Source organism: Erpetoichthys calabaricus, chromosome 5 (assembly GCF_900747795.2).
Source record: "Erpetoichthys calabaricus chromosome 5, fErpCal1.3, whole genome shotgun sequence".
Lineage (NCBI taxonomy): Eukaryota > Metazoa > Chordata > Cladistia > Polypteriformes > Polypteridae > Erpetoichthys > Erpetoichthys calabaricus.
This window is the reverse complement of record NC_041398.2, coordinates 192,630,824-192,654,230: the sequence shown is the minus strand read 5'-3', so window position 1 is coordinate 192,654,230 and position 23,407 is coordinate 192,630,824. Positions and strand designations below refer to the sequence as shown.

General features: G+C 34.0%; 1 protein-coding gene across 1 annotated transcript in view; it reads left to right on the top strand.

The window, feature by feature from the left end:
- Window positions 1-23,407, top strand: part of cemip2 (cell migration inducing hyaluronidase 2) — a 151,007-nt gene that overhangs the window by 108,467 nt on the left and 19,133 nt on the right. The window contains exons 13-20 of the mRNA XM_051928370.1: window positions 896-1,027; window positions 9,924-9,959; window positions 12,771-12,926; window positions 13,671-13,848; window positions 18,004-18,219; window positions 19,139-19,350; window positions 19,431-19,613; window positions 21,135-21,354. Coding sequence (XP_051784330.1) covers window positions 896-1,027; window positions 9,924-9,959; window positions 12,771-12,926; window positions 13,671-13,848; window positions 18,004-18,219; window positions 19,139-19,350; window positions 19,431-19,613; window positions 21,135-21,354 — 1,333 coding nt within the window. The remainder of the gene's footprint in view (window positions 1-895; window positions 1,028-9,923; window positions 9,960-12,770; window positions 12,927-13,670; window positions 13,849-18,003; window positions 18,220-19,138; window positions 19,351-19,430; window positions 19,614-21,134; window positions 21,355-23,407) is intronic.

The window sequence follows — 23,407 nt, the reverse complement described above, 5'->3', positions numbered from 1 at the left end:
TCCTCATATCACCATGCTCCACAGTTTTTTTTTTTCACTTCTCAGCGCTCATCACTTTGGACCAGCTGCTTACACCCCATCCATCGTGCTTTGCCGGTTATCCTCATTTCTATAGCTAGGTTGTGCTGTCACTTTCTTTATCCCATCTCAGCACTGCTCCACTACATGCATAGTAGTCATAGCTGAGTCACTATAATATGTTTGTCAAGTCAGCGCACACTATAACGACTCAGTGATATGAATTGTAATACACGCAAGTTATGATTTAGCTGTTTTGCCTGCATTTTCCTTACTTAAAAACACATTCATCCCCAAGATATCTTATATTCGAAATACTTCTGGTCCTATAAATTTCAAATTAGGTATATTCAACTTGTGCTGTTTTGAAAAGTTTTTTTTCTTCAGCCATAACCACTTATTATGACAATTAGCAACTCAGAAGCTGCTAAAATAATGACATCAATTCCACGAGTCATCCATGCTGTTTAAAGAGATAGTCAACATGGTGTACTGTATATAAACTTTTGACCCACTGAAAATATGACATAGTGATTAAAAGCTGAACTGAATATCTCATTTAACCTCTTATGGAATTTAAGTAGATAAACTAAATTCTTAACACATGAATTGTTTTGTAACATGTTGTATGTGAAGTTGGGGAATTTTGAGTTTTAAGGTTTTTAGTCAAGGTGCATGTAAACTTATGGCCTCAATTGTACTTTATATGACTAAATTGTATTATTTTGATGAAAAGCTAACTAAATTACACAGGGCAATACACAGAGAGTGAAATGTCTAGAGTCACTGGCTTAAAAGAAATATTATAATAGATTATTTTGAACTGAATGAAAATTAATTTTGGCTTCTCTCTTTCTCTTTCTTTCTGTTTGCAAAGATTTCGTCCTCACCAAGATGCTGATCCCAAGAAGCCTCGTGTTGCTGCTGTGATTGATGGATTAATCTCTTTCAAGAATAATGACTTAGGAGCATGGGTTAGAGGAGGAGACATTGTGATTCAGAATTCTGGGTAAGACTGTGAAGACATATAGCTTTTTCCCATTAGGTAGAATTTAAATGATTCATCTATGCATTGTAATAGTTCAGATATGAAGAAAGTCACAGAAAAGTTCTGTCATGTTGAATAAGCCAAATCCAGTCTTTTCTAGAAAACTTCTGCCCCCAGCCCAGATTTTTTTTCTTATTCAGTTTTGCATCTTCTCTGACAGAAAGTCAGTTGCTTTCATTAACTTCATTAATATTACAATCACTGCCGATTATGGTATTGGAGGAGGGCTACTGCTTTGTCTTCCCTAATTTTTTGTTGGCAATGTAGGCAGAAACCTTTATTAAAGCAAAGAGAACATTAAGAAATGTTGCTCACTGATGCATCTTAATACTTCAATTATCAAATATAATTTTCAGACCACAAAAATGATGGATTACATTGTTTAGGCCACAACTCCTGGAAGGTTTCGTAAAGGCAATATTTTACATATTGATAATAGAAAAAAATGTGCAAAATAGTGTAGTAGTATTATTTAGGGCTACTGTTTTAGTGCAAAAAATGTTACATCATGGGAGATAGTATTATTTGGTGTAGGGGCAAACAAAGTTTCATCATTTCTAAAGCAACCTGGTTATTTTAGTACTGTGTGACTGTGTTAAGAGTATTTGAATTCACAGTGATGATTTTTGTGGGAGTATTATCAATAGACAGGTAGAAGGTGGTGTCAGAGAAATGCATGAACATACCCAGCACCAGAATATGAATAGGTTCTCAATTAACAAAAGATGAAAAGGTACTTAATGTAGTTCTGTCTGAAATATGTGGCAAAGGAGAACACTACCCCTGTCAAAAACAATGCCAGCAACAGAAAGTACCGAGAAAAGAACTTATGGACAGACGAGCCAACATCATAATTTTATTATGATGAGTATGGCAGTTTAAACTGTGGATGGATAAAATCGCTATTAATCATAGCAAACTCAAAATACTGATGGAAAAACAGATTGAGCTGTTTTAATTATTACTATGATCTTAGCACATTATAATTAAAGAGGACCACTGATGTGATGAATAAGGAATACATATAGACTATATATGTTAATGCATGGGATGAGGAGTGGGGTTATTGTAAAGTTAAATGAAATACAGTTGGAGAAAACTGTATGGTAGTTTTTCTGCTAGTGACAGTGGATTCCTTATAATTAACCTAATTTTAGCAATGTTTTCTGGAGTTTTCACTAGAAAAAAATTACTCCGCATATTTTGTTGTCTTTTCTTGGTCTTGTAAGTAAATTTTAAAATAATCATTTGTAATTATCCAGCAATTCAGAAGTGTTAATTACATTATTCTAAATATTTTAGTATAATAAGTTCTAATACAGTAGTTCTATACTAATATATGACCTTATTACAGTAGTTCTATACTAATATATTACCTTATCTAAATAAGGTCTAGAAATATTAGGCTTTCATTTTTGTTTTTGTTTTACCCATTTTTGAATTGTTTGATTAACTAAAAATATACATTTATATACATAAAAATAGGACTGGGTGATATAGAAAAAAATCAAATGATGATTTTTTTTTAAACTTACTGACAGTTCATTGTTTATTTAAATATTTAATCAAATAAAACACTTTCAACTATTCTTGAGAAAAAAAACACAAAATAAGAAGGTTGTCTACAATTTATAAACTGAAAACAAAACTATCTTTCCAATAAGCTCAAAAATGTATATTTTATTGTTAATGAGAAAAACTGCAAAATAAAACTTTGTTCAGATGTTTCTGTACTCCATTTTGTAATTTGTTTTTATATTTGAAGCCATCATTCTATGTCTCCATGGCCTCCACAAAACCTTTCATTTCACTTACAGGTACCTTAACTCGCTCTCTGCAGTTTTCTTTACAATTCCCTTGGCAAGGATTTGCTGTGGGGCCCCAACTAGCATAACACAAGCATGTTCTGATGTTTCATCAAGATGAAACTGAAAAGAAGCTATAAATCTTTTGCAAATGTCCAAAGAAGGCAATGACACCTCATGAGCTTTTGGCTGCATCAGCTATCACTAAATTTAGGGTGTGGGTAGCATGTGGTACAAGGAACACTCTGAGATTTTTTTTGTTCATTTTTGCAGCAGTCTGCTGGGCCCACCTTTGCGCTTCCCATTCATGTTGGCACCATTGTCAGTGTCAGCAATTGTCGAAAGAATATTTACTTCCTCAAGTCTGTCTTTGGCAAGAGAAGACAAAATGCTGAAATAAATTGTATATGCTGCCACGTATAACTGCTTACATCTTTTTCCCAACTTTACAATTTACATTTTTTTTGTTTGACATACTGTATGATGTTTTACATCCAAACCAATTCTAGACAACTGATTTTGGAAATATAAGTAGTTCATTCATAAGAGAAGCTCTCATCATATTCTATGTATTAACGTTTTGACTGTATAGACGTGATGAGCTTGTCAACGAAAGTGTTTGCTCAACTATTTAACAGTACCATTTGGTTTAAAAAAAAAAAGTGATATTCATGTTTGAACATCAATTTAAAACATTCATTTAAATTAAACAAAATGATTCTTTTGTTAAATTGTGATTCATATGTTATAAATGTGGTCCAGCAAGGTTGCTCAGTGGTAGCACTGCTGCCAAGCAATAAGGAGACCAGAGTTTACATTCCAGGTTCTCTCTTTGTGGAGCTTTCATGTTCTTCTAATGTGTGTATGTTTACCCTGTGATAGACTGGTGCCTTGTCCAAGGGATGTTTCCTGCCCACCTTATGCCCTATGCTGGCTGGGATAGGCTCCAGGCCCCCATGCCTTTGCTCAGGATTCAGCAAGCTTTGAAAATGGAATGATATGGTATGGTGTTGTAAATGCCTAAATGTGAAATACTGCTTTTCAATAAAACTCACAATATCTTCACAAATAAACTTTATAACATTTATGATAATTATATGATAATTTCCCCTTATTTTAGGCACATCAGTATCTGATGCTCTATATGCAGTACTTTGGTTTTTTTGTCATATTATGAAAGAAATCATATGGTTCCATGTGAAAATTAAATGTGTTCTTGGTAAATTGTAAGTAAGATAGAGAAAGACAGAGAATACATTAATCTAGCATCTGCCATTTTATTGTGTAGTTGTTAATGTGGTGAATACATCATGCAGTGTTTAAATAAATAATGTTGGATTTGAAGTGATCCTTTGGCTGTGTGCAGCTTCTAGAATAAATATTCCATTGTTTTGTGAAGAAAGTAAATCTGTGCTAAATACAAACAAGCAATGGCCGTGACAGACTTTGCATGTGGATTAAATTTCAAATCATTATTTGCATCAAAGTTTCCTAAATCATGAGGATATGGGCACATTTGTACAAATTATCCATTAAGCTCTACTGTTGTACAGAGAAATTTGATTAATGTAAAAAATCAAAAGAGTATGTGTATTTTTATGTTTGTTGCTATCCTGAACCTAATTATAGTTTTTTGATTGTAGTTTTTTATGCAGTGTTAATAGGAAAATCAGCAAGCTAACTGTTGTTTACAGCCTAACTGCCCTAATTTCAGAGCCTAGGAGTGTATATTTATTTCCACTTCCCGATGGACTGATTATGTAATAATTTTACAACTGTAATGGCTGATATGCTCGTTATTGATAACATCAAATCTCTTTTTATTGCTGGTTTGAAAAAATATAAACTAGACAACACAAGTAAATAAAGAAAATGCAGAATAATATGAGGCATTTCTTGGGAACTCTGTTTTTATTTGACCTTATTTCAGAATCTTTCTGTTGTTTATTTAATAAGAGTTAACAAATTACAGAAATCCAGGATTATGCTTTTTGTACTGTGGCACAAAAACTTGCCAGTGTCATGGATAATTTGCATATAGTATATAAAAATTTTGAATAAGTTTTGTTAAGTCGATTCTTTGGTTTTTTTTATTGTAATGTAATTAGAAACCATTTGTCCATTAGTTTTTGCTTTTATTCAGTTCCTCCCATTTTTGTTGGGTTTTCCTTGGGAACTCCAACTTCTGTCCACATTTCAAATATTTTGTTTTTTAAATTAACATTGCATGTCCTACAAGTCATTCCCATAGTTTTCTTTACAGAAATATTTGTGAACTCTGCAAAAGGCATTAAATTCAATGAGGAAGGAGAAAATTAACTAGTTTTGAGTGGAATATAATGGTGCAGCTGTCTTAAGTGTTCCTACTGGTAAGGAAAAAGTCTATCAACTATGCTGGCCAATTATTCTTGTCAAATAAGTGAAATGACTTGTGAGGCAGGCGTGCTGACTACTGCGCCATCATGCTTCAAGCAACAAAAGGCACTGGCAGAACAAATACAATTTAAAAAATCATGCTTCAAGCAACAAAAGGCACTGGCAGAACAAACACAATTTAAAAAAATACATCACATGGCCACAAACTAGCAATAAGTAAATAAAATACAGAGCATTGTGCTCACAAGAGTTCCACTCTTGAGGTACACATTGGCCGTGCCACGAAGCAGCTGTCTGGGTCTGGCTTGTTCCATTGTTTGAACCTTTGAATCCGGGCTCAGCAGGGACGACTTTTTTTGTTTCCCATGTATCTTTGTAGGTGCTTTGCACTTTCTTCTTCCATCCTGACAAATGAAGCACCTTGTAAATACTAATATTTTTAAGTAATAATAAATGTTTTTTTTTTTATTATTGCACAGTATTTTCTGTGTTTTCTGATGATGGGAGGGCGAGGGCTCCTTTTCATGCATAAATAGCCATGCTGTTCTGCCTGCCAGCATATATGTTATATGTTGCCAGCACTCCTAATATTCCCATAATGAGCAGCTAATGTGCATCTCAAATTGAAATACTTAAGGGTTTTTTTTTTTTTTTTTTTAAATAAACGGATGCTTATGTAAATCTGGCAATGTTTCTTAACCTTGTTAATTATCGACCCACATACAGCAATTAAAGACTTTTGGGGAAGTCGAAACAGGCATGAGTGGAAGAGCAGGGTTTCTCTTTGGAGAAATGAGTGCGGTGAAAAACTGGGGAAAATACTGTGTAGCACTGCCAAGTGTTTCACTGGATGGGGGTTGGGATTTGATGCTGGTAGTGTCTCAGTAACTTTTTTTTTTTTTTTTTTGTCCACTGTGTGATGTCGTGCTGGCCTTGCACACATCATGGGACATTTGGAAAAAATGTTCACCAAAGCTGGGTGCACAGCGAATTTCTGGCAAAATTTTCATCGAACAAGGTCACAGCTGAACACAGCATGTTAGCTGCCAAAAACACTTTGGCGAATTTTGTCGATCAACGCTATTACTCAGTTATTTTATGGTTAAGTTCCTCTTTCAAAACCTTTTACAACATAAAATATAATAAGCATCCACTTGTTCTGTAAAAGTTAAACTGCAATTTTGCACTGCATTAAGCTACCATGCAGTCTGGTAAATTAAAAAAACAAAAAAAAGTAAAAAAAAAAAAATTTTGGAAGTGTGAAAAATTAATCCTTACCAAAACACAAACATACAATGGATTTTTTAGAGCTAAAATCAACATTGTATTTTGTTAGTAAGGAAAAGTCTGAGAAAGATTTGTTAAAAAGTCAATGTAAGTAAATGGTTCTTTATAGGAAGAAACTTCACCAGTAATGAGCAGAATAGCATTTTTTTGACCTCACCACTGTACCACAGTGGCTCCCTGAGATAAAATTGATAGAGTTAGATATCTGAGCGGTTAAATTCCTTGCAGATGGGAAGTATGGATTCAGAAAGGCTTGTCCCCCACAATTTAAGTAGCACTCTTGTATCTCAAACCAACAAATACCTTTTGTTTCTTTTCTGACTCTTCGTACATTTACTGCTGCTAAAAGCACAACTCACACTTAGAATCATTACTCCTTCTTTTTGCATCAATTGCACAACAATCTGGATAATTTTCTTAAAGGGGTAGCCTCGGTATTACACATTATAAGTACATATACGAATATACAGACATATTTGCAGTTTCCTTCTGCATGCACATTTTGAGTTTAAATTTGCAACTTTTAAGTTAATTTTTAGCCCACTACTAGGATCATTGTTATATACTTTGGGGTGTGAGATGTTCAGCCCGGACACAACCAAATGGACACCGACAGTTCATAAAACACACGCTTTATTAAACAAGTGTCCCCAAACACAAGTCCCAAAGCACAGTACAGTCACCAAGTGCCTTTCTTCTCTCACCACCACTCCTCCTCAGCAAGCTTTGTCTTCCACATCCCGACTCTGGCACCGCCAGGGGGTGCTGCAACAGGAGTGGCTGGCCCCTTTTGGGCACTGGTTTCGCCTTACCCGGAAATGCAGCCAGATGTCTATAATCAATCACCTGGAGCACTTCCGGGTACCCAATAAAAGGGAGCCAGCGGCCACAGTCGGGTGGAGGAGGACAAGGTTGCTTGGGAGAAGTGGTGGTGCCAAGGAGAAGAAGAGTGCTTGCTGTACTGGTGTGCTTTATTTGGGACTGTGTATTGCCTGTGGGTCACGGGGAAGAAAATAAAAAGTATTTGCTTTATTTTAAACGTGCCTCCCGTGTCCAATCTGTGTCTGGCCGGGTGCTGTACAGCGTCCATTCTTACAGGGGGTAGGGGTTTACAGTCCCATACAACATTGGCTGCTACAGCTCTATGATATCACTCTGGCCTCTCAAAGCATCATGGGGTGCTTGGGGAAAAACTGTCTCAAAGGCAGCTGCATGGTGAATTTCCAGGCAAAGATTTGGCAAAGTCACCGGTAAACATAGTATATTTACTGGCAAAAACACTTTAATGAATTTCGATGATCAGCACTAGTTAATACCCAGGTTGAAGTGCTAGCATGAAAGAGACTGTAATCTTTGTAAACTCTATATAACTTGGTACAAAGGACTGCTTGTAACCTTTGTATTTTAAACTAATTTAGCCACTTTTCAAAGATAATTTTAAAAGAGTTCTTTAATATCTGAATTGACAATATAAGTTTTTTGCTAAGCTGTTTAGCACTACACCTAGAAAACTTTTGGAAAAATGAAAAGAATCGGGGTGGGCGACTTCATTTAGACTTTTCCAAGGCTTTCTTTTTCATATTAGAAAATGATGAAGATGTTTACAAGCAGATACACTAATGACCTCTGTAAGACAAAAGTTGTTGCAAAGAAACTGGATATTTTCAGTTTGGATATTTTACGGGCGAGTGTCAACTTATTAAAACTGTTGTGCTTCTGCTGGATTTAACACTCTGGCCTGAAAAAGAAATCTAACTTTGTGGAGTATATTACCAGCTGAGTAAAATGAAGTCCGACTATGTTGAAAACTAAGTTGTAACATCATTTGTGAGTTCAGATAATCTTTTCAGTACTGGGGCAGTGCTTTATGATTTTTTCTTATGTTGTTAGGAATTCATTCTCTAGTTATTTGCTGTTCTTTATTTAAAAAAGTCCATTCTCTCTTAATAAAACTTTAATCAACCTTTTAACTGTTTACACTATTCATGTACTTAAAGATTACAGCTAGATACAAATAAATTCCTGTTATTTAAATCTACACAAAATAATCAGGGAAGGGAAGCAATTGGAAATCATTGAAGAAAGATAGTGTCTTTCTGTTAAGGTTTTAATTTGTTTTAGATGTATACGGTAGTAGCACAGAAAGCACTGAGGCCCAGTGACGATTTTTGGGTTCCAATTTTTGATTCATGTCTAAGTCTATCAGGCCATTGCGTTTGTTTTGTTGTTTAGTGTGTTTTATTTTTGTTCTGCTCCCTTTGTTTTTTCTTTATGTGGTTTGACTTTCTCATTGCTGGTGTTTGCATGTTTGCCATTCATTATTACTTCCTCTATTATTGTAGTCTCCCAAGTCTGAAATAGTTTGACTAAAAACTGGCCTGCTGGAACAGTGGGTCAGAAATTAGTGTTTACTTTCTGTGGTTTTATATTTCTTTAAAACGCATTCAGATATTCAGAAACCTTTTAAGTGGGCAAGAACTGAATACTTTGTATTTCAGATGATTACTTTTTCTGTAATTAATTAAGCAATAAACATTGTTTAAAATTCCTTTGTGCAATAATTATTTACTATTTTACTAGGAAGTAAAATATCTTAAATAACATATCCAAGATGCAGATAATTGAATGTGGAGGAAGTGAAGTAATTAGCTTTTTTACAACCTTTAAGGCAACCTTGGGATAATTAATATAAACAATGAATATTTTTAAAGTGAAGGAATTCAAATGTGAAAAGCGTAGTAATAGTACATTTCTATTTATCTTTACAATTCCCTCTCCTACCAGTTGCTGAATTGACAGTCTTTTCACATGGACAAATCATTAGTAACAAATGGAAACAAAATGTCACAATACTTTTGTCTGTCCTTCTTTAATCAACTGTTTATGTTAAGGTTAGAAGTAAGTACTGTAGCAGCAAAGCAGAGATACATCCTTACCAACTACTAAATTGTTTTCACCGGCCTGTTCCAACTGTTGTAGGTTAAAGGTGCTGTAATTCTTCATAACTATTTTTTTTAATCATGAATTTATGATTTGTTTAATTACAAAATTTGCTTAGCTGTCACAACTTTGTCTGATATATAAAACTAAATCGTACTAACTCATAATCCTAATTAATGCAAACTAAATTACATTTGCAACTACATTGTTTATTAATGTATTCATTTATATTTTATGATGCACATTATTCTACAATATATAGTTCAACAGCAGAGTCTACTTTCTGAAATGATCACATGATGGGTCATATCAGAAATATATTTACAAATCTAAACTGTACCTTACCAAAACCTAGTGCTTTCATTTGGAATTTGTTTCCTCAAAGCATTGTCACAGTGGCATTAAATTACTGTAAACGTCTAATATTGGTACCCTTTTTACTTTTGCAGTTTTGCAGATAATGGCATTGGATTATCATTTGCAAGGTAGGGAAATAATATTTATATTTGGTGACACTTTTTTGTAATTTTTCACATTAATTACAGTTTTAGCACATTTTAATTTCATTGTTCACAGAATATATGTTTGCTTTAAGTAAATTAATGTGTTTTTATGCCAAATTTATTGTACTTTTTTTTTTTTTTTCTCTAACCCAATGGTTTCACCAATTCAATGACTTCCTCATCAATGGAACTTCTTTCACTGCTTCATGCATAAGGAAATTAACAAATGTTACTGTGTGATAATTTATATTTGCCAAATACATTTTAAAAGACTTAAATGGACTGGTATCTTAAGGTTAATACATTTGCTGAATTTTGTGTTTGTTGCAAATAATGAATTGTGTTTCCACCTTTACTTTATGACACAATAGTTAAAAATCGCAATGCAGCATTGCATAAAAATGCTGTTATGAGTATAAGTAATGTTATTAGTTACTACTGTTTTGATTGAGAAATGAAAAAAAAATAATATCCTTTGTTTTTTGGCTTATTTTCCTAAATTGGTTTATCTTGACTAAACTGATATATTTTGATTAATTATAAAATCCTAATTAAATTCAAATCTAATAAAATTATAGATGTATAAGAACCAAAGGTTTCAGGCATTCATGAAATGGACTGAAGCTTCTTGATGGGGGCAGAGGTGTTTTCTTGAGTTAGTATATTTTGTTTAACTTGTATGCCAAAAAGTAATCAGTTTTCATCCATTATCAATAGTAAAATGTAGTTTACTTAAGATTTGGAAATTCTGGGGGTCACTCGTGGAGTTTCACTTAACCTTAAACTCACTCAGTCAGTCAGTCAGTACCCAACCCGTTATATCCTAACACAGGGTCACGGGGGTCTGCTGGAGTTAATCTCAGCCAACACAGGGCGCAAGGCAGGAACAATTCCCCGTGGCAGGGCGCCAGGCCACTGCAGGACACACACACACACACACCCACATACCAAGCACACACTAAGGACAATTTAGGATCACCAATGCACCTAACCTGCATGTCTTTGGACTGTGGGAGGAAACCAGAGTACCCGGAGGAAACCCACGCAAACTCGCAGGGAGGACCCGGGAAGCAAACCCAGGTCTCCTTACTGCGAGGCAGCAGCGCTACCACTGTGCCACCGTGCCGCCCTTAACCTTAAACTGTCCTGTTAAATGTAGAACCATAGAGTACTTCCTAATTGTGTTTTTTTTCTACTTTGCATAAGTATACTGACTTTAAAAAAGTTTTTAAATTTTTCTGAATTAGAAAGGATATTACATGTCTTGTTGCAGTCTTTTTTTGTTGAAAACTCACATAGCCAGTAATAATTTTAAAGACAAGATTTAATTGTTTTTGAACAGATATCTTAAAATCAAAAACTCTAATATACCACTGACATAAGTATCCAAGCACTAGTGTTCCACATGTGAAAAACATTATTCTAATAAGAATATAAATATTTTGCACTCTTTCTTTGTTTCAGTGAAGTCACTGTCATGTTTTTCTCTGCTACAGATTTCACTCTGTTTTAGCAGTTATTGTTCATAGTGCATCCATAGGAAATATATCAAAAAAGTGACCGAACATTTGAAGGACGTTGAAGATGAATGGATTAAAATTCATAATGTGGAAAACCGTTATAAAACTGTATCAAAATATTTTAATGTTCCTCTGAGCAATTTTGGCTTAATAATCAAGACATGGAAGCTTCCTTATATTACCCAAATACTGCCAAAAGAAAGGATATCTGTTTAACCTTAGCATCAGATGAAGAAATTTACAAGAAATAGCAACAGTAACTTTGAAAAGGATACAGAGTTCAGCATGTTAAAGAGAAGTACATGTATATCCTCATTTAACCAAATAATGAACTCCATGTAACAATGGCCTGTAAATGAGTAATAAGCAGAAAGAAATTTTTACTGAAAAATGGTCATCCTTTAACACTAGAGTTTTAATTTTTTTCAACACATGAGTTTTTCCGTAGGCTTCAGGGATTCTAGTGTTATGGAGTCTACCAGAAAGTGCATACTCCCAAGAAATACCATACCTACTGTGAAGTATGGTGATGAACACATAATGCTGTGGCAATGCTTAAATAAAATGGAGCATAGTACTAGAATATACTGAAAAGGTGATTATTACAGTTTGCTAAAACAGATCTTACCAGAACATTTAACTTTTGGCTGAACAGTGATAGTAGGCATAGACCAAAGCAACATCGGAGTAACCTGAGAGTAAAGGAAAAAAAGTCTTTGAGACTTACAGCCTCAGAGGATTGGAAAATATGTGGCATATTTTTCACAATGTCCACATGCTCCATTTTCGAAACTTGTAAAGTAGAAATAGATTACCAAGAACAATAAACAAAAGTCACTCCTAACCGATGTGCAAAGCTAGTAGACACTTGCCCCAAAAAACATAAAGCTGTCATTTTAGTAAAAGGTGATTCAACTAATTATTAATGTATGAGATATGAACATATGTTCAACATGTAACTTAAGCTATTTTTGGACAGATATTGCTTGATAAGTAGCTATTTCAGTTGCTATAGTGTTTCTCTTTAACATTTACAATAAAAGTAGTGATAGGAGAAAGGTGGGTATATGTCATTCATAATGCAACAAATTTAGAAAATTTTAGTCTTATTACTTCTTTAAACTACTATGTTAAACTTTATTACACCATGTGGCATCTCTTAAGTATTTTCATAAATATATTTATTAGTTGCATTTTAGCCTTATATACAGTGCATACATGTATGTAATATACTAATTTTGAATTAACAAATATTCTCTCTCTCTGAATTAAGTGATGGGAGCTTTCCTAAAGATATAGGATCCAGTCAAGAAGTTAGTGATTCACTGTTTGTTGGAGAAAGTAAAAACTATGGTACTAATGGAGGACTAAATAAGTACTGGGGTGTGGGAGGTGTTGACAGCATAAACAGGACCCTTCCCAGAAACAAGTAAGTGGTAAGATAAACAACATAGTTCCTTAGAAGTTTAAGCAATTTGCAACTATCTAAACAAAGATGACAATGTTTTGTCCACCAGCTTTTTAAATATAATAATAGAGTTTTTGCTTAATGATTAAATTCAACATTTGTAGTCATCATTTAAAAATAACAGGTAGACAAAACTAAGGAAACTGCCAATTAAAAGCTGCAATTAAAAGACAAAATACAGTATGTGGATTGCATTCCTGTTTGTAACTTGAGTTTACTTAATCAAACACTATAATGGTATCCCTCAGTTACCATTAAACAGTCTCAGTGTGTGCCAGCTATATTGTATGTTTCATTAACACAAGATATTATGATTGCTGCTCAAAATGAATGTTTGTTCCCCATGGCAAATTAGTACTCTTAGTAGTAGCTTCTACAGTTGTAACATGTTCATGTTACAGACTAAAGTCAGGCTTCTTTCCATGTGCAATTTTTATTTTTATTTTTTTCCTCAAGTGAGTCCAAGACTGGCAATATTCTCCCATAAAGTCTGCTACTTTATGGTTTTCTTTGAACCAGCCACAGCAAGTCAGCGACTAGTACTGCACGTTACATTTTGTGTTGTATATAATTCATGTTAATCCAAAGTCAGGTATTTTCTGAAATATCCAGTATCATAGCAGATTCTGGCTGGCCAGAATGTGAATCCTGATATCCTAATTTAGCACAATGAAGCAATAAATGTTGTAATTATCTTTTTTTCAGGACTTTTCCTGTTCGAGGTTTCCAAATCTATGATGGCCCCATTCATCTTACCAAGAGTACCTTCAAAAATTTCATGCAAACTCCAGACAGGTTTACAAGTGCTGTGGGTTTCTTTTTAAAAAATCCCTGGCAGTTGACTCCTAAAAACAATATTTCTGCTGTTAAATTTGAAATTAACGTAAGTGCATTTTTAAAATAGCTTTTTCTAGTAGATGAATTAAAAGTTTCATATTCGTTCAAATGATGTTTTCTTATTCAATAACAGCATATGTACAGGCATTTTGACAAATGTGACCAACGATAAGTGTTAATGATCTCTTTCCATGCCATTCCTGTTATACACCTGAGCATTTGTGCCAAGACAGCGTGCAGACTGTTAACTGCTAGTATGTGTTATGCATTTTGCCACACAGCAGCTGTTAAATATTCACAATTGAATTTTCAATAATTCAGTATTGTAAATACCAACGTAAGGTAGTTTTCAGTTATAGATCTACAATACAGTTATTAGTCTAGCCAAAAGCTGATAAAAGCATGATGAAATACATAGAAAAATTAAACAAGAGGGGAAAAAATCACTTGGAGGAAAGGATTTAAAAGGAGGAAAACAGAAAGAAAAGCCTTGATGCTGCTACATTTTTACACTACTTGCCAAGTATTTTAAAAGTATCTGGGCCCAATGTGATAAGTAAGTGATTGTACCTGAAATCTTTTATTTTAATGTTCAGCTTGCATAGATTATTCACAACTCTCCTTATATGTACACAAAAAGATGATAATATGTATATATATCTGAACCGATGTATCCACACCAATGTATAATTTATAACCAATGTATATATTCAAACCAATATATCTGAACCAATTTATATATTTGAGACAATTTTTTTTTTCCCTGAACAGACCCTCATTATATGTGTATATACGAGGTGAGATATAAAAATAACCGGACTGGGCTTAGGGCTTTCCTGGAAAACTGTTTGGAGGTCGGCCGGACATGAATCCTAGATCTATATCCCCTCCTACATGCCCTCTCAAACCGCCGACCGGCTAGGTATATCTTTTGAAGAGCCCAGTCAGTATTTGCACAACAATCACTACACGAGTTGCCGCTATAATGTCGGGTGAAAAAATCGAACAGTAAATCAACATCAAATTTCACGTGAAATTGAACAAAATGGCCACTGAAACTTATGAAATAATAAAAACAGTGTATGGTGTTAACGGTTTGTCTTGCACACAAGTTTTTGAGTGGCACAAACATTTCAAGGAAGGACAAGAAAATGTGGAAGACGTTCAACGCACAGATTGCCCACACTTGTCTCGGACGGATGAAAACATCAAAAAGGTTGAATCAGATTATGCAAAATGATCATACTGCTTTTTCTGTAAAGAAGTTTTTGACTAACAGAAACATTCCTGTCCTCGATCATCCTCCCTATTCACCCGATTTAGCTCCCTGTGATTTTTCACTTGTTCCCAAAAGTCAAAAGTGACATGAAGGGAACACATTTTTCTTCAATGGATGAAGTGAAGACAGAAACGGCAAGCCTGTTGGAGATCCTCAAGCAAGAAGACTTCCAGCACTGGTTCAAGCAATGGAAGATACGTATGGAGCAGTGTAGAGATAGGGAGGGGGAATATATAGAAGGTGACAATGTTTAGAATGCTGTAATTCAACAATACATTTTTTTTTAACCAATCCTATTATTTTTGTGTCTCACTTTGTGTGTGTGTGTGTGTGTGTGTATGTGTGTATATATATATATATATATATATATATATATATATATATATATATAATATAATATATATATATTTAATTTGTAGATACAGATATATAGATCTATAAAATGTTATGTTAAAATTGGAAATTGTCAAATTTTCAACATATTTGAACACGTAATCAATGTTATATATAGTTCATTATGAGATTATTTGTTTGTCCAGTATGCAGATCTACATTGTTGAATCTATCTTTTCCAGATGTGAAGGCCATTGCCAGTGTTTCATTCCAAAATTTAGCCAGTGTCCACACCCTGGGCATAATATAAGTAGCTTAGAAACCCTTACTTCAGGCCATTCTCCCAAATACCCACGCATACAACTGAGTCATAAATTTAATGTAGTGTTGAAAGGCATTCTTCACACTTTGAAAACGACCTCAGGAGGTACTTCCTGTGCTCTGGTTAAAAATCAGGATAAACTACAGTATGTCCAATGCTTACTTGTCTGCATCTCAACTAAATCCTTCCTTAAATAGCAGATCAGGGAGTAAAGCTACTATAGTAGCTCTGAAGTGCAATGCACAAAAAAAAAAATCAGAAAACACAAAAGTAAATTGGAAACACAAATCAGAAAACGTAAACACAAATTGATTACACAAAAACACTGAATACACAAAAACAAATTGAATACTCAAAAACAAATCAGAAAATGCATAAACAAATTGAATATGCGAAACCAAACTGGATAGGCAAAAACTAATTAGGAAACACAAAAACAAATTGAATACAATAAATAAATTGGAAAATGAAAATACAAATTAGAAGTGCAATAACAAATCAGAAACCGCAAAAACAAATTGAATACACAAAAACATGAGAAAAGGCAAAAACAATTATATATGCAAAAACAAATCAGAAACAACAAATGCAAATGGAGTGGCATGCAAACAAAACAATGAGTATGCAGACAAATTAAGAAACATGAAAGCAAGAAGTGCAGCGCATAACCCAAATCAAAGCAGGAAAAAACGGTGAAAACTAAACGTTAATCATGATTCAACCCACGCTTGTCAATGAGTGGTGTGGCAGAAGCAAGAATGTTGAAAGGTAAAAGAGATATGATATGTTTTTTTAGGTATTTTTATATGCCGTACTTTATATACTGTACTTTGGCAGAAACTATAACGTTTGCATGGCTTTGAGCGCTCTCTGCCAGTGCAGTGTTAAAGTATTGCAAACATGTTTCAGTATTTTTAATTGGTAGTGAAGCTGTAACTTAATGCTTACAGCACTCCGCATTGAAACTCATTTGATATTGGCATTATTTTTATTATACTAATATACATGCTACTGACATGTACTCTATTAACATTTGTAACGCAGTGTTTGTATGACAAGCTGTATTCCTATACTATTAACTTTTCACGACAACACCGTTGCAATATTAGGTATGGACCTAAAATGTATTGTAACAACTCGGGGTGGGAGAGAAGGAGAAATGGAATCAGCCTCTTTAAACCAGAATGCTTGGATGTGGCATTAAAAAAATACCATTAGCTTCTTCAGCTCACACACGCCGCACAGCTCTGCCTCACTTGGCTCACCCAGGGTCAGAGGCAACCCATGTGCCACAATTTCCCCTGGTTCTGTGAGCTGACCCAAGGCCAGGGTCAAAAAATGATGCTTACCAGAGGCCAAGCATCAGAACCGGTGAGCTTTAGTTGTCGGGGGACATGCAGTCAAAAGTGTTGTGTCTGTGCTCCCTTGTATTCACTACGCACAGGGCTGCTTTTATAAATGCCATCTCCTGATATTATGATGTGCGTTTAGCTTTCACTGTTTTATCTGCTTCCATTTGGGTTATGCGCTGCTCTTTTTGTTTCCATGCTCCTTAGTCTGTTTGTGCAGTCACCATTTAGTATGTGTGATGTTCAATTTTCATTTGTTGTTTCTGATTTGTTTTTGTGTATTCAATTTCTTTTTGCATTTTCTCATTTGCTTTTGTGTATTCGATTTGTTTTTGCGTTTTCTCATTTACTGTATTTTTGCGTATAAAGTCTGTTTTTGCATATCCAATATTTTTTGCACTTTCTGATTTGTGTTTGTGTTTACAATTTGTTTCTGTGTGTTCTCATTTGTTTTTGCACGATTTAATTTATTTTTGCACATTGCACTTCAAGGTCACCATATAAAGCAGATTCATTAATATACACATTAATAAAAGTGAAATTATGCTATTTAGAGAAAAAAAATAAATAATAATTTGGCAGAAAGTTCTTTTGTTTAGGTAGTCTGTTTTTAAACTAGGGAAATGGAAAATTTAAATACCCATAAAGAACATAATTGATGTAAAATGCACATATTGGAGAATGTTCTGTAGTTGAATATTTTCTAGTTTAGAAAATCATTTTATTGAAATGATTTTAATAGGTTCATATTAATGTTTTTAATGGCATTGATTAATGAGGAAATGTTACCACAAGGCATCAAAAAATCATGATAAATTCTTTCAGACAAAGCATTAAAAACATGAAATAACTTTCAAAACAATTTCATAATGATCTGTGTAGTGCAGACAATAAATAATGGAAATCTCTGATTAACAGGTTTTTCCAAAGGTGTTCTTTGGAAAAGCAGGCCCCTGGTTTGAAGAAAATGAACTTGATGGGGACAAAAATTCCTTATTTCATGATCTTGATGGGTCTGTGACTGGATATGAAGGTGTCTTTGTGGGAAGAATGGACAATGATCTTATTCGTCACCCAGATTGTATCAATGATACCACATGGAATGCAGTAATATGTAGTGGGAGATATTCTCAGGTAATGGGAAATTTCCATAGGTATTTGTGTGTCCCTTCTTATACAGAGAATATAATAATAATGTTAATTATTATTCTTGAGAATACAAAAGAATATTTTGCTACTAAGTAGCCTCAAAGTTGAAGCTATTTGTTAGCTTTAGAAGTATTAAATATTGAATATGAAGGCCATATGAATTGTATTTAATGTATAATATTATAGTATATAGTATAATGTTATATGATTGCCTGCGCCCACTTCTGTGTGGGAGACATGTTAGTAAGAATTTCATTGTGCAATGTTCACCTGACAAAAAATTTTTAACTTTCAACATTTTATGGCCCGCATGCAGTAACCATTGCCTTTATTTTGAGACAGTAACATATAAACAATATATTAAAGTAGTATTGTCACTTGATATTTACTTGATGTACTTGTTACTTGTTTTTCCCACTTTTCTTTGGACTTCCTTAGAGTTTTTCAGTTTTCTCAAACTGAAGGTGTGCCAGAATCATATTGCTGGATAGCTTTTTTGCTGTGTTTATTCTGTTTTGCCCTACCTTTGAAAGCAATGTTACAGTTAAAATTCTGTATATTTTTTACTCTCCTTACTGAGGCACTCTAGCATTTTTTTTAAAGTACACTTTATTTCTTAGTTTATTTGACTCCAATATGGCAACTTTTAAATTGTAGACCTTCAGGAGTGTAATAGATTTATTAATTCTCCAGCCATATGTTTTGAATTACAGTTTTCTTTTGGCAGGCTGTCAGAGTGGAAAACATTTCTGACTTACCACACAATATTCAGCTATTCATATGAAACAGTTTAATTGCAGCAGAGTAATGTTAAATGACAGTATTACACAAACTTACTATTTTTGATTACTGTTCTATTTTCATAATTAAAAAAAAATTATAAGCACTCTTGAATTATTTTTAGATTTTTGTTCAGACTTGGGGTTCTCAGAATTTAAGCATGTCTATTGCAAGAGACGAATACCCATCCAGTCCCATGACACTGAGAGGAATTAATAGCCAGCGTGCTCCTTTCCAGCAGTACCAACCTATAGTAATGCTTGGCAAAAGTTACACTATACACTGGAATGGCAGTGCACCAAAGACAACTGTCCTATATCTGATCAACTTTGACAAGTAAGTCTGTTTTCTAGTTAAAGAATTCAGTTGTCCTTCCTCTATATGCAAATACTTATGTTCTTCTGTTTAACTGGCAGGGATGACTGGATTCAAGTTGCCCTTTGCTACCCCCCTGACTCAACATTTCAGGTCATGTCAGATGTTTATGAGAGGCAAAGTATGCTTGTGACTAATGTAGAAGATTATGGAGCTTTGAATTCTTTAGAAGAACTACAGAAGAAACAAAAGGATAGGAAGTATTTTTTTGACAACAGCACAGGGTATGTCACTCTTATGCCTTATTTTTAACATTATATGTTGTTCAAAAGCAAAACATTTTTCTGGTTGCATTGCTTTGGGTAGTCTTATTCTTTTGTATGTACATAGGCTTAAGTTTTGTAAATCCTTAATAGAACTGATGTGACCTGCAAAGGACTAGCTCATTTAAATGGGAACTGAATGCTGACCACAGTGTTAGAAGGACCTGTAATTCAGTACAACCTACTGATAGTATAAAAGAATTTTAGATATTTTATTAATATCCCCCTTGTTTGCTTATCTGAAACACAAATCTGATACATTAAAGTGTTGTTCAATAAATTACAAATTCCCTCAAACTTTCATACTGACTAGGGTTTTTGCCAATTAAGCTTTTTATCTTACAAGGGCAGGAATGGTTTTACTTTGATGTTTTTTGTTCATAAATTATAGCTATTTATCAACAGGAGATTCTAAAATTTTTGCAAAATACATAACTACATTTTATAAAGGTTAGAAAAGCACAAACTTTCAAAGTTATTTTTTAATTTTAAATTAAGATATGTAAAATGATAAACTCAAAACTCATATCTTATTTTAAACCTCATTTTTGTTTTCCTACTCTCCGTAAATCCATTTTAATGTTGTTTTTAAGCTGAAAGAAATATCAAAAGCTGTTTCCCTTTAGCTTAAATGAGAATGTTCCAAAACAGCAGTGACGGTTATGCCAATATAAATATTTTAATTTAGAAACACAATCAAAATAACTTCAGATAAAACATTTTTTTCATAAGCAATATGGAAATATATCATTGCATTGACAATTTTAGGTTTTTTTAACACATTTTTAGATTTCAAACAAAAATAACATAAAACAAGTAACAAATAAAAATTACAATATAAATGTGTTATTGATCAAAAAAGTCTTGTGTTCTGATTTGATTAATTCAGTATCTCTTAAACTTGTTTTATGTATTGATATTTAATTTGTTTGACCTTCAACAAATCAAATTCCATGCAGTTGACTTTATGGCAATGAATTATTTACTATAGAAAACTTCATTTATATTTACTATATGTTCTAAAATGAAAAAACAAATCTTTTTTTATTCTAAAGGAAGCATTTGAAATATAGACAGACACTTTTTCACATTGCAGGTGGTGTAACTTTGGGCAGTAGCACCCATTTTTAAGCAGGATAAACACAATAAATTATAACCATTAATTGGTTCCATGATATCTCGGTTGAAAGTTTCAAGTTCCATTTAGGGGTAAAAAAAACAATGTTTACCATAAACCATTCTGTTCCTTCTCCTCAAACTACTGTGGTTGTTTTTTTGTAAGGTAAGAGAATGGCTTTTTTTTTTTAATAGACCACTTACGTTTTTGTTTTCTTACAATTGATGTAAGTTTTGTTTTTTTTTCCTAAGCCAATAATAGATTATTCTATGATAAAATGCTTTATAACATTTACAGTAAATTGTTCAGTTGTATATGATGTTCAGACAAATGTGTGATTATATCTAATTTCTGTGCTTCTTCAGACTGCTATTTTTGTTTCTACAAGCACGACGCAGCAGAGATGGTCATAGCTACTGTTCTGCCCAAGGTTGTGAAAGAGTTAAAATTTCAGCTACAATGAAGTCCTCTGAAGTCAGCAGCTGCTTCACAAAAGCATATCCAAAATATGCAAAGGTACCAAAGGCTATTGTACCAATGCCAAAGAAGACCAGCAAGTCGTGTAGTAAATGTGGTGCTTCCAAGGTAAATAAACCTGAAACTGACTAAAGAGCTGAAATCGTTTTACAGTAATCTTGTATGAAATAGGTACTAACTAGTGTTTAATTTAAAAAATATCACAATAAAATTATGTATTGGATTTTAGAATGAAGTTATATTTAAGCAAATGCATCTAATTGCATCCTTCTCACATCTATAAATGCACTGTAGGTGCACAGAGAAAAAAACAGCGAAACCTTTGTATGTCAACCCCATTAAATGTTTTTTCTCTCTTAACATATGTGAACATGTCAAGATTTGATCTTCATTTAAGTGGAAACTTTATGTATTTATTTATTAATTAATTAATTATTTTATTTATTTATTATTTATTTATTTATATATAGATGGTGTGACAGGGAAAAAAAAACAATAAAAGTCTGACTTTGTAGTAATTTATTCAACCGAAAATGAACAGATTTCTGTCTGTGGAAAAGTAAGTATTCTCTTGGCCCTAATAGACTAGGAATTTAGTAGGTGCTTCCTATAACTCTCTACCAGTCTCTGACATCAACTGGGAGAATATTTTCTTCTCCATGTAGAATTCTTTCAGCTGTGCAATGTTTGAAAGGTGTCTCTTGTGCACAGCCCGTTTTCAAATTGTCCCACAGTGTCTCATTAGGATTTAGATCTGGGCTTTGACTAAGCCATTTCAGAACTCTTGATTTCTTTCTTTTCATCACTTCTTTTGCGGATTTACTGGTATGTTTAGGGTCATTATCTTGTTGCAAGGTCCATTTTTGGTTCAGCTTCAATCTTCATACAGATGCTTTTATATTACCATATAAAGTGGATTCTGTGATGGTGGGCTTCCCAGTCCCTGCTGCTGCAAAGCAGCTCTAAACCATAACATTTCCACCACCATACCAGTTGGTGTCAGTTTTTCTTGTCAAATGCTCTCTCTGGTTTTTGCCAAAAATTTCTTCTAGCACTGTGGCCAAATAACTTGGTCTTTGCTTTGTTTGTCCAGCAGGGGTGCCGAACTCTGGGCCTGGAGGGCCGCAGTGGCTGCAGGTTTTCATTCTAACCCTTTTCCTAATCAGTGACCAGTTTTCACTGCTAATTAACTTCTTTTCCCTTCATTATAATTGCCCTGTTTTTAAGGATTCAGTCTCCTGAATTTATTCCTTTCTTCTTCAAATCATAGCCAAACAGAAATGAAATGTGAAACAAGCTAACAGATGAGCAGCTAAACCAATTTCACTCCATCCAATCTCTCAATGAGAAGCTGAATCTTGCTGTTAATTAAACCTGTTATTTAATTCAATGGCTTGTTGCTGCTCTAAATCTGCTACAGCAGAAATTTCCAAAACTGTTGATTTTTCTGTTTTTCTAAGAACATCGTCAAAGTGTTTTGGTGACCTGAGCAATCAACCTTACTGAGACCATCACCTTTCTTTAGTTTTAGATATTGTGTGATGGGCACAGGTAAGATGGTCATGTGGCAGTTTGTTTTGCGTCTCATTACTGTTTGGCTGCTAATTAAGGAAAAATAAAGAACAACTAAGGGGCCTGAGTGAAGTTAATTAAAACTAAGGCAAAAGAAGTTAATTAGCAGCAAAAACTGGTCACTAATGAAGAAGATGGTTAGAATGAAAACCTGCAGCCACTGCGCCCCTCCAGGACTGGAGTTCGACACCTGTGGTCCAGAGCATATTGTTCCAGAATTCTGGATTTTTGCCTCGGTGTTCATTAGCAAACTCTTATCTTGCCCTAATGTTCTTTCTGGACAGCACAGGTTTCCTCCTAGCACACCTTCCCTGTAGATCTAATTTGTATAGCCTATTTCTAAAGGTAAACTCGTACATGTTGACATCAACAGTGGCAAGAGCTACCTGTAGGTCCCATGTTGAAATTCTTACAAACTTCTTTTAGTATTTTACGTTCAGCTCTCGGGCATAATTTGCTGTGGAAGACTGGCCTGAACAAGTTTGCAGTTTCTTTTAATCTTCTCCACTTGTAGATCTTCCAAACAGTGGAATGGTTGATTTCCAATTGTTTGGAGAACTTCTTAAATCCATTCCTAGGCTTATCGACA